We start from the raw sequence: 19,976 nt of genomic DNA, 5'->3' as shown, positions 1-19,976 counted from the left end.
CTCTGCCCATCAACCTATGTATTGTCATACCTCCGTGCATCACGTCATAAGCGTGTTTCAAGCTATGCAGGGTTAAACAGATGCCAGTTGGACTTAAACAGATGGATTTTTATAGAAGGCATGCATTCCTCAGACATAGCCTAAGCTCCTGCTGGTCTGACACTTCTGAAACTGCCTTGGCTATTACCACCATTTGCCAACAAACTGAGCCAAGATCCTTTAAAATGATTAGACACTGTTAATGAATGTAAAGATGTACAGAATGGCCAAAATCAAAATCATTTAATGTCACCCTTTATCCAGTTCAATTTTTAAACCCCTAAAAAGGTTCAAATGTTTCACGAAGCAGCGCTTACAAAGAACAAATCACAATAATAAGAAAAAGTACTACAAAAAATAAGTCTCAATTACTGAAATATCAAAGGTGTTCTTAACCAGTGTTGCATCTTCTTAAGATACTCATCCTTTATAAATAAGAAATGTTCCAACAGTGCCGACACACGCAAAAACACATTGTCTGAATAACAACCACAAAAAGAAGCAAATGAGGTTAGCTGTGAAAGATACTTTATTGTTTTCTTCCCAGTGAGTATCATATTAAACAATAACAATAATAATATACCCCTGAAAGGCATTTGTTCTTTGTGCAAGTCAAATACAGTTAACATAAGTACAAGAGCAACGTTTCTCAGCAGAATTCGACATTAGAACACATGGGAGTGTTATTAAAAGTAGGAAGAGGGAGGAGACTGGGGCAAAAAACATCTGGACATCAAGTTAATAAACTACAATTATTACTCTTTTAGGATTCATCTCTTAGTTTCATAGTTTTGTTTCACACATAGAAGTAACAAACACTAGAAATAAAAAGGGAATGGGTCACATGATGGAGTTTGGGTTCAGAGATTCTTTAGGAATAAGAAGTGGGTTGAAATGTAAAAGGCTTCTTGGTGATTAGTAGGCATGGTTGGCCACAAAGAGAGACTCCCCCGCAGCAGCACCCTTATCTCCTGAGGACACATACTTCCCGACACAAGCCAGACTGTTGTTCTGGAGACAGAAGCACAAGACAATAAGAGTAAAATTGATCTAAATTAACATGAAATGCTTAGCATCCACCTGAATTAATTAGTCCATGTCTTTTAACAAGTAAAAATACAAGAGATTTAATAATATATATTAACAATTGGCATTACTTTTTTAATAAATAAGTATCTATATTTTTTAGCAAGCATAGTCCCCTTCACACCAGAAATGAAATGAATAAGGCTAAAACGAAATGCAAATTAACACCTTTATGGTTAAAGTAAGATTAAAGTATACGCATTATCATATTTTATTATTGCAGGTTTGCATAATATTTCATATTTCAATGTTTTTATTCATTTTGAGGAACACTGAAACAATATGCATTATGTTCACAAAACACCTCTGCACTTACTCCCAATTTCTCTCAACATGGGGGCAAGAGAGGTGTCAATAAATGGGAAAACAAAATAACTTGAGTTACTTGTTTTAAAAAGTATTTTGCTGCAAATTTAAAAGTAGTTACTTGAAAAAGTAGTCTGATTACGCTCTGTGTGTGTGTGTGTGTGTTATATATTTACATATACACACACATACCCAGATCACTTCCAGCAGATTATTTCAAGTAACTGAAACTTACAAGAGCTCTCTTTACGAACTCCTCCTGGCAGGCTTTGCCATTCTCCTTCTTGCCAGCCCAGGCTTTGAGGGCAGAGGCCTGCAGGGCACGACCGTAAGAGAAGGTCAAGGCCCAGGGCCTTTGCAGGGGACACTGGTTCATGGCATTCAGGTTGAGTGTGGCCTCCTCCTCACTCTGGCCTCCAGACAGGAAGGTGATACCTAAAAAGGAGTGTGGTAATATGCATCAGAAATGAGGAAATGATAATAATTACACACTTAAGAACGTATCCAGCAGGCCTGTGATAAGATAAAGACTCGGTCATCATGAGCGAGTGAGTAACTGCGGTTGTTTTACTAACCAGGCACAGCAGGAGGAACAGTGCGGCGAAGAGCAGTGACAGTTGCCATGGCGATCTCCTGGGGGGTGTTTTTCTGGGAACAGGCATGGCCGGCAGTCACCATGTTGGGTTTGAGCAGAGTGCCCTCCAAATAAACATGGTGGTCTGACAGGGCCTTGTACACAGCAGCCAGAACCTTCTCAGTCACATACTGTGTCCTCTTCAGGTCATGGTCACCATCAGGCAAAATTTCAGGCTCCACGATGGGCACAATGCCATGCTAACGAAAAAGGAGATATCATGTCAGTAATACAAGAATACAGTTATTTTAATATACACTAACATTGAAGAGTTTAGGGTCAGTAAGTAGTCACTTATGCTCACCAAGACTGCATTGATTTGATTAAAAATACAGTACAACAGTAAGATTGTGAAATATTACTACAATTTAAAATAACTGTTTTCTATTTTAATATATGTTAAAATGTCATTTATTCCTGTGATGGCAAAGCTGAATTTTTAGCATCATTACTCCAGTCTTCAGAAATCCTTCTAATTTGATGCTCAAGAAACTATTATTATCATCAATGTTGAAAACAGTGGCAACTGAGGACTATAGAAACAGTGACACATTTTTTCAGGTTTCTTTGATCAAATAGAAAACTCAAAATAACAGCATTTATTTGAAATAGAAATAGTAACTATGGGTCTTCTGTTGCTTTTGATCTATTTATCTTACAAGAAGCATTATGGTGGTGGATACGAAGCTGTGCGTGTCTCACCATCTGGCAGATGCTGGCGTAACGAGCGAGCACATTGGCGTTCTCAATGATGGCCAGTCTAGAGGGAGTTGTGGCAGTGATCTTCAGCACAGACCTCCATTTAGCAAAGTCTGCCCCATCCTTCTTATACTGAGCACAACGCTCGTACAGCCCATCCAGACCTGCGAACACAGAGAGAAATTAAGGTTTAAAAAGATTCCTAGTTCAGTCAAAGTCTATAAAATTCCAATTTAAGTGGATACAAAATGATACAAAAAAATTCCATGGGTAATTTTTACAACTAGATAGATAATCATGTGATTTTCACCTTGTGTGGTGGTCTCTCCATTAGTGCCAGCCAGGGGAACCACACCCTTGTCCACCTTGATGCCAACTACCATGCCCCTCTCCTTAAGGTACTGGGAGAAAGTTTTGCCATCATCTGTCTTCTGGTAGAGGGTCTCATGGAAGAGGATGACGCCACCGATGCAAGGCTTTATGCGGTCGTCTGCAGTAAACAGCAGCTGGCGGTACAGTCTCCTGTTCTCCTCTGTGTTCTCAGCATTGATGCTCTGGAATCGCTTTGCCACGCTACCTGCACAGGATCAACCATACGAGATGTTATAAGACGAGCAAATGAACTGGTTGCTAATGAACGTGAACTCAACAGCCCAAAGTACCTGTAGACTCATCCGCAGCAAGAATGCCTTTGCCAGGGGCCACAATCCTCTGAGCAATGTCGCTCAGCTCCTTCTTCTGCTCTGGTGTGAGGAATGGGTAAGCGTGAGGCATCTTGAATCTACAGAGATAGGTGTGGGAAACAGATCTTATAATCATTCAAATTATCAATACAAACACAAGAACCACATAACAAAAACAGTGACCTATGATCCAGTAATGACTGGTTAAATCAACGTCAAGGAGCCTGAGCAAGGGTTTAGATTTGGGTGTGTACTTGATCGCAAACTTTACCGAAAATGTATCTTTCAACAAACTAAGTTCCATCTTGTTAGTTCATGATGCAATGCCCTTCGGAGACAAGCATGAATGACCTTGTGCGGCTCACGTAACAGTTAACGTTAACTTTGCATTAAAACGGAAAAGCGACTTGTGAACGACTAGCTAACGACAGCGGTCAAATATATTTGCTTTTACTTGGATGTCGGCGCTTTAAATTAAGTAAAAACTCACCAATTGAGAGGGGTTGAGGAAGCGATGGTTTCCGAATCACACTTTCGCAGTCACGTTATTCTAGTACGGATGCAACGAAATTACGAGCAATTTTCCAAGGCTTGACCAATCAGGACGCGTGTCATGTTTTGATGGACAGGGCGTAGAGACGATGATTGGCTGTTCTGCTTTGAAAGGCGGGTTTAAGAATGACGCATCAAAAGGGGAGTGGCTTTAATACAATATGAGGCGGGTACGCGTTCTTGTGATACGTGCGATACGTGACAGTTCACATGCAAGGAAAAACAGACATGGAAATTAAATTTTAAAATAAATAAAATCCTCGAATAAATGACCTTGGCATACGTGTGCTGTGAATATTTTAGTATGTATAACAGGCTATGATTTAAAAGACACGAATGAGCTTAAAAAAATAAATAAAGTCTGGTATGAATGACATCAAATTGCATCTCTGTCTACTGGACATTGAACAGCCCCACAAAAGGCTCTTAACATTCCAGTAACAAACCTCTTAACTCCCTCCGCTCAAGTTGCATTCAACGAAAGGGCAAATTAAATATAGACAATAATTTAATGGCTGAAATCCAGCTCTATGAGAGGATTTGATTTGTGAAAGAGGCTCTGCCCTTTGTGATGTTCAATTCCAAGCACAGTCAATCAAGCTGGTAAATATTATTAATTCATGCCAAAATAACAGAGATAATAAGTGTTGTATGAATTATTTTGACAGTAGATTTTATTACGGTAATAAATGTTCAGCAATAATAATCATTATAATTTAAACCATTTTTATATTAAAAAATATCATTACTTTGATAAAAAATAAACATTTGACAGAAGCAAATACATTTAAATAAAATCAAATAAAAAAGCCAACCGTACATAGGGTATCTTATTTTTGTAGTCATTTATACTTTGTACTACTGAAAAAAAATAAAGTAGAATGCATGTTTTTACCGTAGAGCTGGATGAAGTGAGCAAGAGATACTCCCCAAATGGAGGCAGAGGAGGTCTGGATAGTCTGTGACACTCTTCTGGTGCCAGATGACCTGTATTTATTCAGACGGCGTGACCTTTGACATTCTGTGGGTTTGGCTAATCTTAGCAGCAGGCAAACCCACGGTGCAACTGGAGAAGGGCGATGTGACATTCATGTACATTGGCATGCAGCAAAGAAAGGTTAAAGAGAAAGGCAGTGAGTGTCATGGACAAGGCACGTGATTATTAATGTTGCTGCAACATGCATGAAGTATAACACAATCCCTATTAAATAATGATGAAAAGGGAGTTGGTGGTCTATAGATGACTGCAATAACCCGATCGAATCTTCTGCATGATGCTTTTTAATATTACTCCATGCAAATCTCCTGAGCCCACGAGATAACTGTCATCAGAAAAGGGATTTACTTACATCAGATCTTCTGTCATGACCTTTCATCTTTTAAATGTCTTCTCTACATATTCCCTATAATCAGCAACAGCTACATGACCAATTCACAAAGGTATAGAAAAAATAGAAAACCTTTATAGAAAAATGTAGAAACTAGAATTATTTTTTTTTGCAAATGCATGAAAACAAATGAAGCCACCAGAAAATCTAAGACAATCAAACAATGAATATAAAAGTGAATTATTTAATATTTTACCACCAATGCTCGATAGATAATAATACTACTGTGAACAAAGCCTTTTGCAAGAAAGAAAAACTTTAATTCATTTTAAAACCACACAGTTACAAAAATAGCACATATTTATATAAAAAATTGATATAAAAAAACTAATTTCAACTTAAATTTTGCCTGAAAACAGAGAGAAGTGACACAGCAGTCACAGCAAGTTTACTCTGTATACAAAAAACTGCCACATACATAACTGTGACATATTTCACACAATACAATATGCACACATATTTCACAGGATGATGTCCAGGAAACACTTACATTAGTAAACATTAGAACTAGCTTTTATTACTTTTGTACAGTATTACAGTATGTATCACAAAAATTATTACCATCTAAAATTGGTAAATCAGGGCTATATGAACATGCATCTTATATACAGTCCACACAAGACATCTGTGTCAGAAAGAGATATATTTAACAGCATGTGTAGTTTATAGTTTCCTCTCTTCACTTTGTATGGCTCATAACTGAAGGAAAATGTCCATCATATATATCATATCATATCACATTCGCTACACAAAGCATAATTCATTATTGCTGACTAGGAAACTAGAAAAGAAGAAAGTTTATAAATATGACCTTTTGTGCGAAATTGTGTCATAAAACGGCATGCTTTAAAAATCCATGGCACAGCTTAAAGCCTTAACCTTAGCTTCAGTCTTCTATTGTTCTTTAGTGATTGTGTATTTCAGGAATTACAGCAGTTTGAAAATCAAACTTAAGTCATCACACTATGACTTAAATATGTCCAATAACCATTATAGTACAATAGTGTGTACTGTGCATACAGTGTATATTATGTTTTATTAATCATTTATTAATCTTGCTCACTTCATCCATACATGACTCAACTAAACAATGTATATTCTCAATCTCAATACATGTGCATCTAAATCTTTCAGAACCGATGTTATAAAGGTTCATTTTTGGTTAAATCAATGACTGTAAATAGGAAGGATGCTGTAATGTCTCCCAAATGATACAAACATTACAGAACAACCAAAGAATGAATCACAGTTTCTCTGGCCATCTTAAAACATACTTGAGTGTCACTTGGAGTTGGTATTTAAAGGCATCTTTTAAAGTGAGGTGGGTCTCTACTTAAACTTGATCTCAAAGCAGAAGCAGTTGATGGAGTCACACTCTGGTGGTTGACAGGTACAAGCACAATCCCACATCGCACACTGCAATAAGAAGAAATGATGATGAACAAGAAAAGCCTGCTGACTGACAGCATGAGGCAGTTTATACCACTTCTGTTCATATTTATAGAGGTGGGGGCACCTGACCGTAAATTTAGGTTAGGCAGATTCTGGGTCTTAGCGCTAGTTTATGATAAACATTTTGTAAACTTTATATCCTAATCGATGAACACATCAGACACACATTTGACAGAATTCAGAATTGTCCTTGCGTTATTCAGCTTTAATGATGATTGACAGACAAACGAAAAACACATATTGTGTCCGAATGGGGTTTTGTGTATTATATAGAGCGAGAAAGCGAAAATACTGTTTTTCTTAGAGGCAAACTAAATAATTTCAGATTTATTTTCATTTAGGAAAAAATGCTCAAATTCATTTAGGCAATCTAAGAGTGGCTGAAGAGAATATTTGTTGTTGTGCTGTAAGTATATGGGTATCATCGGCATATAGAAGAAAAGAGACACCATATAAAAAAAATATTACAATTATTGTAAAATTAATATACAGTTACTTATACAGAACATAGTATGTGGCAACAATACTTATCCTTATAAAAAAATACATTGTTAAGCATGGTTGTGTTTGTTTTATTATGCAATACATAGGCATTCATTTTATATTTCAAATATGTTGTTTGTGCACTTCATGCAATAAGCATCAAACAATAGTTTAATAGATTATAATTAGTCAAGAGATTGCGATAACTTTTGATCAGGCATTACCACCTGTGTGCTAAGGGTGAACCAATTCCTGAGGGGAGACTCGATTTCTCATGACACCGACTGCCTCGCTTGATCATGAATACACGCCTGCCGAATCCATGCGCTTCATTTTAATAAATTCTGCTCACTTTACAACTTAAAATAGTCAAGAATATCCGAACAAAAATATTTTATTATTAATTCAATGTAAAGGTCTATGTTTGGATTAATATTTTGGTGGGAACCTGCCCATTCAGACAACTTCGACTCGGCACAGTAATATCATCACTCCGGAGAGGGAGAAGAGGATTTTTCAGGATGATATTACTGCATCGAGTCCATATATATATATATATATATATATATATATATATGCGCTGAGTCGAAGTGCTCACAAGCACTTGCTGTGGTATTCCGCCATACATTATAGTTATCCATTTTACACACTTAGAAAAGCAAAACATTTTATTTTGTGTCACCGCATTAAGCTTCACCACAAGACAGAGCGATTTAGTGCACGGACTGAGATGAGAGAGGTATGCATCGACATGTCTTAGTTAAGGGAATAATATAGTTTAATATGGAAAAAAAATGGTGGAGTATCCCTTTAAGAAAAATGCTAACCAAGTCTTTGAAGGTTGAGCATGTGAGATGATTGGCTACTGATATAGAAGGAACTAATCAGCGGTGCTTTATAGAGATTGATGTAAGCAGATCGGATTAAAGACCTATTAGCCTGCGCCATCTTCAGATTCAAGACAGAACTTTACAGTATTTAATGCACTAAAATAAACAAATAATGTATTTTTTAATACATAACATTAAAAAAGGTTAGTAAATGCTTTATAATTATATTGCTCCAAGTTACTTATTGTTAACTAATGTGTTAACTTATGTTAACAAATCAGAGTTTTATTATAAAGTGTTACCAAGGCATTTAATTGGACTTCGGAGAGCATCTAACCCTAAACAATCAAAAACTAAAGAAAAAAACATATTTTACGATTTGTCTAAGGTTGCAAAATTGTGGCAAAAACAATGTGCGCTTCCAGCTTAAAAATAAAAGAAATTGGCGACTTATGACTTACATTAGGGGAGGGACAGGAGTAGTCCAGGCAGGATCGCAGAGAGGGTGGACGACAGTCACATGTCTGGGCACACACTAAACAGTACTCGCAAGGAGAGAAACCTGCACAGCAATCTGAACACTGTGGATCACACTTGGCCTGTGAAGAGAGAGAGACAAGTGTGATCCACACTGCCAAAATTACTCAAAAAAGACAACTGAAAACAGCAGGATGAGAGATTCAGAGCAAGGCAACTGTGAAAATTGTCTACTTACTGGACTTAGTGTATAGCAAAAGCCATTAATATTTACTCAAGTAGATTGCAATTCGGCTTACAGTAACATTTCATGAATTTTCTTCAGAAAGAGGAACTGATGATGTACCTTGAGACAGTGGTGACACCACAGCACAGCCCCAAGGACCATCATATAGAGTCCCACAGAGATCATGATGATGGCAGGCAGCGGGAGAGAGAGAGCCCACACAGGAACAGCCTGACAGAGTCGAAGGCAACAGCACTTGATTTCATTAGACATCACTACTACAGCTTATGGAAAATCGCCATTTTTATGTAATAAGTAGTAGCACTTTTTGAGATTAGTCATTTATTTTGTTTTTACAATAAATAAATAATATCTTTAAAAGCCAGGCTATTATTTTGTTGTACAAGAAAGATTTTTTTTATTTTTATTTTTTAGGTTTTTCTTTTTAAAATCCCAATGAAATAGATTTTTAAAAAAGTGAAACATTTACTTTTTTTAATAATATTATGGTTAATTTAAATAAGCAAGCAAGTCTTTCCCGTGCTCAGACATTTCACACGAACAATTATATGGACAATGGGCATTTGCCCAGTCCAGAACAAGAGATAATGCAGTTGCAAACATTGTGCAAACATTTAAACCCTTGCCACAGAACTGTAACATTGTCTAGACAATGCAGAAAGACAGTAAAAAATCATAAAGCAAATACACAATATGTGAAGCATATTCAAAGTATGACTGATAATATTTGGGCATATTATTCTTCAGCGGAACGACTGTTTGCGTTTATGGAGCTGCTTTACATCGGAATTGAATTCTGTTTGCATCATGGAATCATTGATCGTTATCCTGTTTATCACTGTAAAGCTGCTTTGAAACAAGACAAGAGGAAAACAAAGGGGACTTGAATTGATAGTAACAACTGTTGAGGAACTATGTGCAAGTTTGCTTGAGTCTGAAAGCTCGGACTTCTATCAGAATAACTTTACCAAAAAAAACAAAAAAACAATCTGAATCAAATTCTGACGGAACACCTATTAAATAAATGATAAATTAATTCGTGTGTAAATTAGTGTGCATTTAAATATACATGATCTTTTCTTCGTCTTATTATTATTATTATTATTAAAAAGGTAGTGCGCAGTATGGTTAAAGAAAAAACTTAAAACACTAAAACTTAATTTGTAAGGGAAAAAAAGTTAGTAGCTTGAACGCTTGAAGACGAAGCTGCTGTAATGTTAACTTTAGATGCATTTAACGTTAGCTGCTACACATTTTGGTGTCCAACAAACAGTTCTTAATTTAAATGACGTAGCACAAAACACAAAACGATCTTACATACCATTATAACGTCCCTGCTGCATTCCCAGTTGAACAGGGTTTTCGGGGTTTTCTTTAATTTAATTCAACCAGATGTTTACTCGTATTGCACATTTTTCTAGAGCGAAGCTGCTGATCCAATATTGTCCTAGCAACCGCGAAACAACTTCCTATGAGTGTACGGCGACATGGAAGGACCAAACTTAATCCATATTGAAAACATCATAAAAAGTCCGTCAGTGGAATGGAAACGAATAATGCAATGCATGCAGACGTATGTGCTATACATTATTGAATATTAACCATAGACTGTAAAAAAATATTATAATATTAAAATGCGAATCTGGCCGAGCATGAACCTACAATAGAGTAATACTTTAAAGAGATCGGTAATTAATTTAGTTGTATGCATGTTCTTATGTCCATATATTTTGTTATAATGTCACAAGTTATAATCTCAAGGTTTACTGGGTTTTACACTTAATTTGTAGTGTGTTTTTTTGGTGAAGTGTACTAAAATAAACAAATAATTACAACAAGTCACCACCTAAAAAAGTAGTACAATGGCAAGCGTGTCAAGTAGGCAATAAATTAACAATGAGATGCAAACAAATGTTTTTCAAATCAAGCTAATTATTTATATCTAATCTGTGGTTTGAGATGTTTCTGATAACATATTCTTTTTTTGTTTTTTAGAAAGTTTGGCTGATGAAGAAAATTTATGGATTCTATCGAATGCTTTTTGCTGTTCCAGAGCCATTGTGTGACCCAGGCATTCCTGAGCCAACACCTATAAACAAGGTTCTGGTTGTCGATAGCTATCGTTCAATCAAGTGTCCCAGTTCCAAGTGTTTCTGAGCAGGAACCTGAATTGGATCTGGTTGATCCAGAGTACTCGAGTGTCCCAGGTCCAAACTCTTCTGAACCAGTGCCCTCAGAAGGTCATGAGGTTCAAATCAATGATGCCATCTCAGACCCGAAGAGTCTGATTTGACCGACTCAGCAGGTCCTTCAGGAAGAAGAAGTGGTATCGATCAGGTTAGCATGGAAGCTGAATTGGATCTGGTTTGTTCAGATGAATCCTGTATCCTGGTTCCAAGTATTTCTGAGATGAAGGAAAAAACCTGTTTCACAAACTTGGATTATGTGAAGGCCTGTACACTCCCCCAGAAACCTGAGGTCTGGAACAACATCTTCATTGGAAATGAGTAAGTCTACAACCCATTTAGACTAATATGAACCATGTGATTAATAGTTTATGCAGAATGAACTTGAGTCAATATTTCTACATTATAAATCCTCTTTAAAGACTAATCTTGGCTGTTGTGTTCTTGTGCAGAGAGATAGCAAGGGACCGAATGAGACTGAAGGAGCTGGGTATCCTCAATGCTGCTGCCATGAAGAAGAAGCTGAGGGTCTAATTGGGAGTCCCACGGGAGAAAGACGGTTAAAAAACGGTTTATACGGTTGCGAGTCTACTACAGAGGCACGAACATCACTTATTGTGGTTTGCCTACAACACGCTGTTTGAAAATCAACAAATACCTCTTGTCAGCTGCCAAATTCATGTCAAATATATTCAAATGGATTGTGTGAATTAAATAAAATAAATGGGGTGATTCTCAATACTTAAATTGATGCTTTAGATTTCTTTTCTCAGAATTGTGAGATAAACAAAAAGTATTTAAAAGTAGTTTTAAAAAGTTAATTGTGTTCTTTTGGCATTGCATTGTAAAACTCTTTCTAGTATTTTTAATAATGTAGTTTATCTGTGTCTTTAAATAAACAGCATTACTTGATATCATATTGGTAATACAGCACTTCTTTATATCATGTTGGTAATATATATATATATATATATATATATATATATATATATATATATATATATATATATATAACAGAGGTGTGACTATATATTAATAAAATAACACATTGATAAAATGTAACTCTTTATTTTATGTTAGCCACAGACCTTATATAATCATAAATCTGAAAACATTGTTCTAAAACCCATGGGAAATTCCAGAGGGTTCTCTTAAGGTTTCAGTACTATGTAATCAGCTCTAGGTAAATTGTCTTCTTAATTTATAAGCATGTGTATTTGTGTAAACATATGTGTGTGAATATGTATACCACTCATCCTTAAGGTTTATGTAAAATGTAAATGCATGTGTTCGTTCAGACAGATTTTCATAGCTTAAATTTATTTAAATGTTAATACACTCTTAGTTAGTTTTATTTGGAATATACACTGTTCAAAGTTCCACCTTAATTACTTTATTCAAATTCAGGATTTTTAAAAAAACTTATTAGCATTTTAAAAGTAGCAAATAACCTATAGATTCCCCTATAATGTTAGTTGATTCAGTGATAAAAGTGACAGATAACAGCTTTAATAAATGGCCAGGAGGACTGCTGGGAAAGAGAGCAGCAGGATGCAGGTGAGAGAGAGGGGTGAGAATGACTCCACCCCACCCCAAATAGATGGGTATTCTCTGATAGTGTTAGTCAGGAAGTCGGCGAAGGGAGAGGTCCTGATGAAGACTGTGCTGTTGGAGGAGTGTGAGTTCATGTCGCTCCCAGGGTTAACGGACAAAAGACCAACCTGGACCCACATGTCATTCATTCTACACAGCAGGGGGACGCCGTTCTCATTCTGAATGAGAGTAAAAAAGACCGTTACTAACTTTATACTAAACACTCAATGGAACATAGCCAGGAAACATTACAATTGGACATGGTGATATGTAGTATCTCAAACGTGTTTCAGTCTGGAAAATCAAAACACAAGCCTGCAGATACCTGCTGAAAGCTTAAAGGCAGTTGCTCTGTGCAGATGTTGATCACCGAGGTGTCTGAAGGATCGCAGTTTACAATGGTGGTCTGGACTTCCTGAAAAGATTGTCCCCCTTAGGAAGAAAGAAAAATGAATGGGAAATTCTTGAAATGTCATTGAATTTACTAAGATAAAAATCTGCATAAGTGGTTATATAAACTCACATCCTGAATTCAAATGAACTACTGAACATTGAGTCCCAGGCCAAAAGCTTGAATGATCCATGTCAACCGGAACATTGGGAGTGTAATAAAATGGATTAGACAGTTCCACAAGTGCTACACCATTGCCGAAAATATCTTCGAAAAAGACATTTGTCACGTCAGCCGACATGGCGTAGCTGGAACAGTCCCACTGGACAACACTGAAGCTCACTGTCCATCCATCCGTACCCATGGATCTGAAGAATGAGATATTGATGTCAGGGTCTATGTCAACTATGTTTAGGTCACTGATTTCAAATGAAATTAAGTTTTCCTGTTTTGATTACCTGGAAAAGCAGCTAGCAGAGGTCATGACGAATCGGTCAGAAACCAAAGTTCCTACACACATAGGGTAACCGTTATCAGCTAGAGTTGCCATCCATGGCCATGAACCTTCACCTCCGCACACTGTCGCTGGAGAGAAAAGAGAGAGAGAAAGGGTAAATGAGAGTTAACGGGAAAGTGCAAGTAAACTCTAATTTCAATAATATAATTTTGCTTTATCATGGTGACGTTAACAAACTTACGTGTAGTAGGGCAGTTTACAATCTCGTCTTGAGGAGGAGTGGTGGAGTTAAAAGGGACAAAACCAGCTCTGTTCGGTCCGATTTGGTCTCTGATCCACTGCTGGTACTGAGAAACTCTGGCATACACACCAGGAAATTCAGACAGAGCACAACCTCTGCCAAAACTCACAACGCCAGCCTGGATCCATGTAGAGCCCTGTTTGATGACCATTGGACCTCCAGAGTCACCCTGTACAATGACAAAGTATTAATATCTCTCTCTCAGATATTTATTATTTCTAATGTAGACTATGTTGCTATGCTAAACATATACTAAACAAGCTATGTTGATACCTGGCAGGAATCTTTTCCACCTTCCGGCGTTCCAGCACACATCATGTTGTCTGTTATTGATCCACCATAAAGACAGTTACATTTACTATTTCCAACCAGGGGCACATCCACCTCCTGAAGGATTTGAGGTGAAGGAAGGGATACTGGGAAACAGAAAAAACTCATCAGTAACACACAAGCTGAGATGATTGAGTAATATACTGATCTTTAGAAACAGAATCGATTTCTTACATCACATTGACCCTATTTACACCTAGCATTAAAGGAATAGCTCACTCAAAATGGAAATTATGTTATTAATTACTCACCTTCATGCAGTTCCAAACCCGTAAGACTTTCATTCACATATTTACATTAAACATTAATGAACTCACACATCAGTTGTAAACAGAAGCTCAAGCGGTAACACTTTATAATAACGGTCCGTTATAACTATGTAAGGAAGTAATAAGGAAGTAATGCAGGTACTACTTTTCACTACTATAGAAACTAGCTTAACTAATCAGTAAGTAATACCAAATTTAGGAGATTATTCCTTATTCAATAATAAATGAATTATTACTTAATGAGTAATGAATAATTACTTAATGAGATTAGCCTCATTAATAACTCTTAATGGAGTAGTTCACTTTTTTTTTAAAGTGAAGAAATTAAGAAAATTTAAGAAAAAAAGAAAAAGAAATTAAGGTTTTTGATGAAAACATTCCAGGATTTTTCTCCATATAATGGATTCAATGGGAACCAAACGGTTCAAAGTCCAAATGAGAGTTTCAGTGCAGCTTAAAAGGGCTTTAAACGATTCTAGACGATGAATAAGCGTCTTATCAAGCAAAACGATAGCTCAAATAAAAAAAAACAAAAGAAAAAACCCAAAGTTTAAGTTTAAGTTTTTATAAGCTCAAATAATCGCCTGGCTTTGTTCTGTGGTGCACGTTTGTGACTCTCCTGTTCGAACTCATTTATCAAAATGAACAAATCTTTTTTCATGTCATTTTGAACACGCATCACAGAACAGAGCAAGGTGACCATTTGAGCTTCTAAACCTTCAACTTTTTTTTTTATTAAATGACCGATCGCTTGATAAGACCCTTATTTATTGTCTGGAATCGTTTAAAGCCCTTTGAACAGTTTGCAGGAAAGTGTCTTTTGGACCTCGAACCGTTTGGTTCCCAGTAAAGTCCATGATATGGAGAAAAATCCTGGAATGTTTTCATCAAAAACATGCAGTCTCTAGTTTCAGTCACTATAGTGCACCTCTTGAGATCAAGTGAGGTCTACACAGCTCTCGCTAGCTGGCCTCCATAATATACACATGGTATATTTTAGAGGAACGCCCCTGGTGAAGGGCATCGAGCATCTTGGAGCACAGAGTGGTGAACATAAAAAAAAATTGCCTTGATTCTTACCTCCTGAATCAATGGTTCCCCAACCTGTGACCCACATCATGTCACTGTTGAAAGTGCTTCCCTCTGCAGCCAGACAGACCGGTCCGATGTAATTAGTGAAATTCACAGGTGAGGAGAGTTGCAACAGAGCCATGTCATTGTTTTCAGATTGTCCATTGCCATAGTCTGGATGAACTATGATTTGAGAGACGTTTCTGGCCACCTCGTTTGGATTGGGTAGTTCTTGAGACAGTCGCCCCAGGTACACAGTAATGCTTGCAGCACTAGTCCTGCAAGGAGGACATGACCAAGTGATTACAATCATGATATTCATCAAGGAGAAGCAAACATGTTATTGAAGATCTTTGTGTTGGTTACCCTGGAAAGCAGTGAGCTGCTGACAGAACCCATTGATTGTTGATTAGTGATCCACCACAGAAATGACTTCCATACGCGTGAAGGCTGACCTGCCATGGCCAAGTGCCATCGGACGCATTAACTCCCCCCACGATCTTTGTGTTGAGGGGGGCTCTGCCACACGCTTCAAACAAGAAGAGAGATAAAGGAACTTCATTCTGACGCTCTCAGGAAAAAAGTTAATATGTCGCTTAATACATTTTATTATTATGTTATGAGAAATTATTTACCCGGAGGCTGGCAGTCATACCCTAGAGAAATTGAAACAAGACCAGTTATTAAAACCGATAATAAAAAAATGAATAAATGACATTTAATATAAACAGAGAGCAAGATTACAGCACGCATAATGTTAACACACGACAATGAACTGAGCAAGACTAATGGCTTAAATACACAGAGGATGATAATTAATGGAATGAAGAACAGGTTAGATACTGATAGTTAATCACTTAAACCCCTTTATCTCACACATCCTACATATTTTAACACCTTTTCATTTGTGTTTGAAGTTCTAATCGAATTCTCGTCCAACGCGCGATGGGTTGTGGGCAATATCAGCCGTTAGAGTGTGCATCGATCTGCACTTCGGATATATATTTTGATCGGATATAGTTGACCATCCGGGTTTCGTTGGAACACTTATTTCAACATTTTACGATTTGGGATGTACTAATTCTATTTTCGAATACAATTTAGGACGGAGAGTAGCCTTTGCGATATGGGACGCAGCATCCAACTCCTGTCAAATTCCTGATGGGAGGACGCAAGTGCAAATATATATATATATACTGTATATATATATATATATATATATAAAACAAACTATAAAACATAACCCTGCCTCCTTTCGTTAACATTTAAAATGGGCTATACAGCGGTAAAGTTGAATAGCCTAAATATATAAAGTTGCGAAACTTTCCAAAGCGATGTGACGCAACAAATTATAGATTCATCAGACCAAAGATCGCCAGTTAGATACACAAGACAAATTATTTCTCAAGTTTAACCACTACAGAGACATTAGAGTCTTAAAGCTACATTTCGTGACACAATGACAGTAGTATTTTTAAATTACGCGGGTGGTAGGTACAAGATGCATTCTGGGATACCTGGATGACTCAAGTCCACACAAGTCACCTCTCGATGCATCCTTGATAAAAGGGGCGGATCAAGAACACATCCGGGGATTTGAACTGTACTGGCCATGTGAACTTTGAATTGGAATAGATCTTGGGCAGCGACCGATGACGTTGTACAGACAAAAACACATATTGAGAAACGGCTCATGACAGCAAATGAATGACTAGAACTAAGGTAAATGGTGAAAATGAAAATTTTAAACTAACGTAAAACTTTTTTTCATTTTGATTGTTGATTTACACGACAACAGCGTTTTGGGGGGCTGGAAATGCAAGCTTTTGAAAATGTGATTTAAAGTGCAAGTATTGAGGATGATATCGTTATCATCTCCTTGTAAACTACAAAAACACCATTTTCACAAATTTTGAAAATGGTGACGGCATGCGTATTACGTGTTCAGTCAATAGGCGCATACTAGTGTTTCTTTGCAAAGCGACTTTGCCAACTACTGGCCTGGCATGAATAATGCAGCGTTTTTAATCATTTCCGTGGATCCGTGTGAATGGGGAATGTTTTGACAACACTCTGTCTGTATGTCACGATTAACAGTTGGAGTACCCTTGAGAGCCACCAGAGGGCACTCCACCACTATTGCCACATCATCTCGGACTATATTACCCATAACCCACTGCCTAGATTAATCAACCATGATCGTCATCAGCTGTTCCTTATAGCCTTGCAAACTTCAATCTGTCATTCACTGCAAGGTTTTGTTAGCTGTTCACACTGCATCTCTGAGCATTCTCGCAGGTCTCTTGGTTCTTGGATTTTAGCCTGTTTCTAGGATTCCCTTTTTGCCTTTGACCCCTGTTTGTTTGTTTGTTTGTTTGTTTGTTTGTTTGGACTGCCTTCCTGTGCTTGACCGTTTAGATTACAATTCTGGATTACTCAAATAAAGCTGCATTTGGAACTCAACCTTTGTATCTCAGAGAAGTTTGTAACAGAGTGTGAAAAAAACAAAACAAAAGGAAAACCTTTTCTGTGTTTAGAACGTTGTTATGTAAACATACACTAAGACTGTCTTGTTTAGACTGAAAACTAAGACAGAAACTATAAACAACGTGATATGAAGTAGTATGGCAATCCGTTTTAGCTTTTATTAATTTCCTGGATATGAATTCTTGAGATCAACGATTACATTCTTGATATCAACAATTTAATTATCTGTAATTGTATTTTCACTAGTGAAATTTCACCATAGGCTGTCATTCAAAATGAATTGTTGAGATCAAGAATTGATTTTTTACTAGTAGAAATATAATTTTTGATATCAATAATTGCATTTACTAGTAAAAATGTGAATTCCTGATATCAATAATTAAATTGTCACTAGTTGAAATGTCTATTCCTGATATCAACAATTCAATTGTTACTAGTAAAAATTATAATTTTTGATATCTGAAAATGTATTTCTGATATCAATATTATTTCAGATATCTAAAATGGCTTTCTTACTAGTAACAATTACATTAATGATATCAGAAATTAAAATTGTCACTAGTAAAAATTGAATTATTGATATCAAAAATGAACATATTGTATTTCAGATATGTGAAATGGAATTTCAACTAGTAAAAAATCAATTCTTGATATCAACAATTGGTTTTGAATGGCAGCCTCTGGTGACATTTCACTAGTGAAAATACAATTGTTGATATTAAGAATTACATTTTTCATATCAAGAATTACATTTTTGATATCAAAAATGTAATTGTTGATATCAACAACTGAATTCTTGATATCAAAAATGTAATTGTTGACATCAAAAATTTAATTGTTGATATCAAGAATTGATATCAACAATTAAATTGTCGATATCAAAAAATGTAATTGTTGATATCAAGAATTCATATCCTGGAAATGAATAAAAGCTAGTAGCTTATAGTATGTGAGACTCATATTATCTGTTTACTGATCTCAGATATGAATTGGAAGGGAAAAAAATATATTGTAAAAGTAAAAGCTATTTATTCAAGAATATTTTCTACAGAATAATTTAGAAATTGTCTATTAATTACTGTATTTGGTAACACTTTCCAGTAAGTATACAGTAATAAAGTACTTACAAATCATTAAGTTTAGTTAATTGTTATGGTCTATAAATTTTTAATATATCAACATGGCTAATAAAAATAGTGAGGTCTTTGTTGATTGTCATTGTAATTAACACAGTTATTATTGTTTTATTAGCTCATATGTAAAGAGTTAGATATTGAGTTAGATGATGTTTTTTTTCTACGCTTGGTTAACTTATTAACAAAATAGTTTAATAGAAATTGGGAAAATGTCCTTAAGTAATTATACCTTTGGAGAGTTCCCATAAACCACATATATCAACATGTATGTGTGTGTTTAATGTATTTGTTAACATTTTAAGGAACACTGAAAAAAGTGAGAATTGTTTACACCATAACCAATTAACAATTCCTTTACTACAAGCTAATTAAACAACAATAATTCATTCGTGTTAATTACAGTGACAATGAATGAAGAACTCACTATTTGTGCCTATTATAACCTATTACTACAATAGAGACTATATATTTACTAAGAATGAACTAATAGTTTGTTAATGAGTTGTAAGTACTTTATTACTGTATACTTAAAAAAAAAATACTTGGAAACACATTTTAAGGACCACATGAAATAAAGTATTCTTAACTTTATAAATAATTATAGTATTTGGTCAATGCAAAATTTTCTATATTAAAAATAATTAATAAAAAAAGTCATTAAGAATTATAACAAATATAAGTAATTCAACCTGTAAAAAATTTTTTATTGTATTTATTTTGTCTGGAGTAGGTGAAAGCATTTCTAAAGAACATTTCTATTAAGATGTATTCCTTTACCTTTGATTAGGAGAGTGACCACAAACACCAAACTCAGTTTCCAGAACATCTTCATATTGCTGATATCAATGATGACCGTGAACTTATATATCGCTTACGTCC

The 19,976-nt window shown here is 35.9% G+C and overlaps 3 protein-coding genes and 1 pseudogene across 4 annotated transcripts; 1 reads left to right on the top strand and 3 right to left on the bottom strand.

The window, feature by feature from the left end:
• Window positions 1–545: 545 nt before the first annotated feature.
• aldoaa (aldolase, fructose-bisphosphate A a) lies at window positions 546–5,033 on the bottom strand. Of its 2 annotated transcripts, none has more exons than XM_039687197.2 (7): window positions 4,895–5,033; window positions 3,427–3,545; window positions 3,075–3,341; window positions 2,768–2,928; window positions 2,007–2,265; window positions 1,667–1,866; window positions 546–1,050 (listed from the first exon to the last, which is right to left on the bottom strand). In XM_039687197.2, exons 2-7 carry the CDS (start codon window positions 3,536–3,538, stop codon window positions 955–957), a joined length of 1,095 nt encoding a protein of 364 aa, XP_039543131.2. In that variant the 5' UTR covers window positions 3,539–3,545; window positions 4,895–5,033; the 3' UTR covers window positions 546–954. The 2 variants fall into 2 exon arrangements, with proteins under 2 accessions (XP_039543131.2, XP_039543130.2); XM_039687196.2 differs by lacking the exon at window positions 4,895–5,033 and adding an exon at window positions 3,938–4,077.
• A 601-nt stretch (window positions 5,034–5,634) lies between these two features.
• On the bottom strand, window positions 5,635–10,343 carry LOC120489031 (uncharacterized). Its single transcript, XM_039685660.2, has 4 exons — window positions 10,198–10,343; window positions 8,976–9,086; window positions 8,614–8,751; window positions 5,635–6,803 (listed from the first exon to the last, which is right to left on the bottom strand). The coding sequence occupies exons 1-4, from the start codon at window positions 10,198–10,200 to the stop codon at window positions 6,717–6,719; spliced, it is 339 nt and encodes a 112-aa protein (XP_039541594.1). The 5' UTR covers window positions 10,201–10,343; the 3' UTR covers window positions 5,635–6,716.
• Window positions 10,344–10,876: 533 nt separating this feature from the next.
• Window positions 10,877–11,771, top strand: LOC120489712 (dual specificity phosphatase 29-like; annotated as a pseudogene).
• A 343-nt stretch (window positions 11,772–12,114) lies between these two features.
• LOC120489711 (prostasin) lies at window positions 12,115–19,976 on the bottom strand. The gene is made up of 10 exons (XM_039686741.2): window positions 19,875–19,976; window positions 16,110–16,130; window positions 15,841–16,003; window positions 15,484–15,752; window positions 14,078–14,220; window positions 13,745–13,973; window positions 13,505–13,631; window positions 13,179–13,414; window positions 12,981–13,087; window positions 12,115–12,834 (listed from the first exon to the last, which is right to left on the bottom strand). The coding sequence occupies exons 1-10, from the start codon at window positions 19,927–19,929 to the stop codon at window positions 12,571–12,573; spliced, it is 1,614 nt and encodes a 537-aa protein (XP_039542675.2). The 5' UTR covers window positions 19,930–19,976; the 3' UTR covers window positions 12,115–12,570.

This window comes from Pimephales promelas, chromosome 3, assembly GCF_988280905.1.
Source record: "Pimephales promelas chromosome 3, fPimPro1.hap1.1, whole genome shotgun sequence".
NCBI lineage: Eukaryota > Metazoa > Chordata > Actinopteri > Cypriniformes > Leuciscidae > Pimephales > Pimephales promelas.
This window is presented reverse-complemented; position numbering and strand designations above follow the sequence as displayed.

Excerpts from the sequence above, each read along its gene's own strand:
- aldoaa (XM_039687197.2), bottom strand. The coding sequence starts at position 3,538 with ATGCCTCACGCTTACCCATTCCTCACACCAGAGCAGAAGAAGGAGCTG. Across the intron at positions 2,266-2,767 it reads ACGCCAGCATCTGCCAGATG|CATGGCATTGTGCCCATCGT; the intron begins GTGAGACACGCA and ends CTTTTTCGTTAG. Across the intron at positions 1,867-2,006 it reads TGTTCCTCCTGCTGTGCCTG|GTATCACCTTCCTGTCTGGA; the intron begins GTTAGTAAAACA and ends ACTCCTTTTTAG.
- LOC120489031 (XM_039685660.2), bottom strand. Across the intron at positions 8,752-8,975 it reads GGTGTCACCACTGTCTCAAG|GCCAAGTGTGATCCACAGTG; the intron begins GTACATCATCAG and ends CTCTCTTCACAG. Across the intron at positions 6,804-8,613 it reads ACTCCTGTCCCTCCCCTAAT|TGTGCGATGTGGGATTGTGC; the intron begins GTAAGTCATAAG and ends TTCTTATTGCAG.
- LOC120489711 (XM_039686741.2), bottom strand. The coding sequence starts at position 19,929 with ATGAAGATGTTCTGGAAACTGAGTTTGGTGTTTGTGGTCACTCTCCTA. Across the intron at positions 13,415-13,504 it reads TCTGCTAGCTGCTTTTCCAG|ATCCATGGGTACGGATGGAT; the intron begins GTAATCAAAACA and ends CTCATTCTTCAG. Across the intron at positions 13,088-13,178 it reads AGTTCATTTGAATTCAGGAT|GGGGACAATCTTTTCAGGAA; the intron begins GTGAGTTTATAT and ends TTTCTTCCTAAG.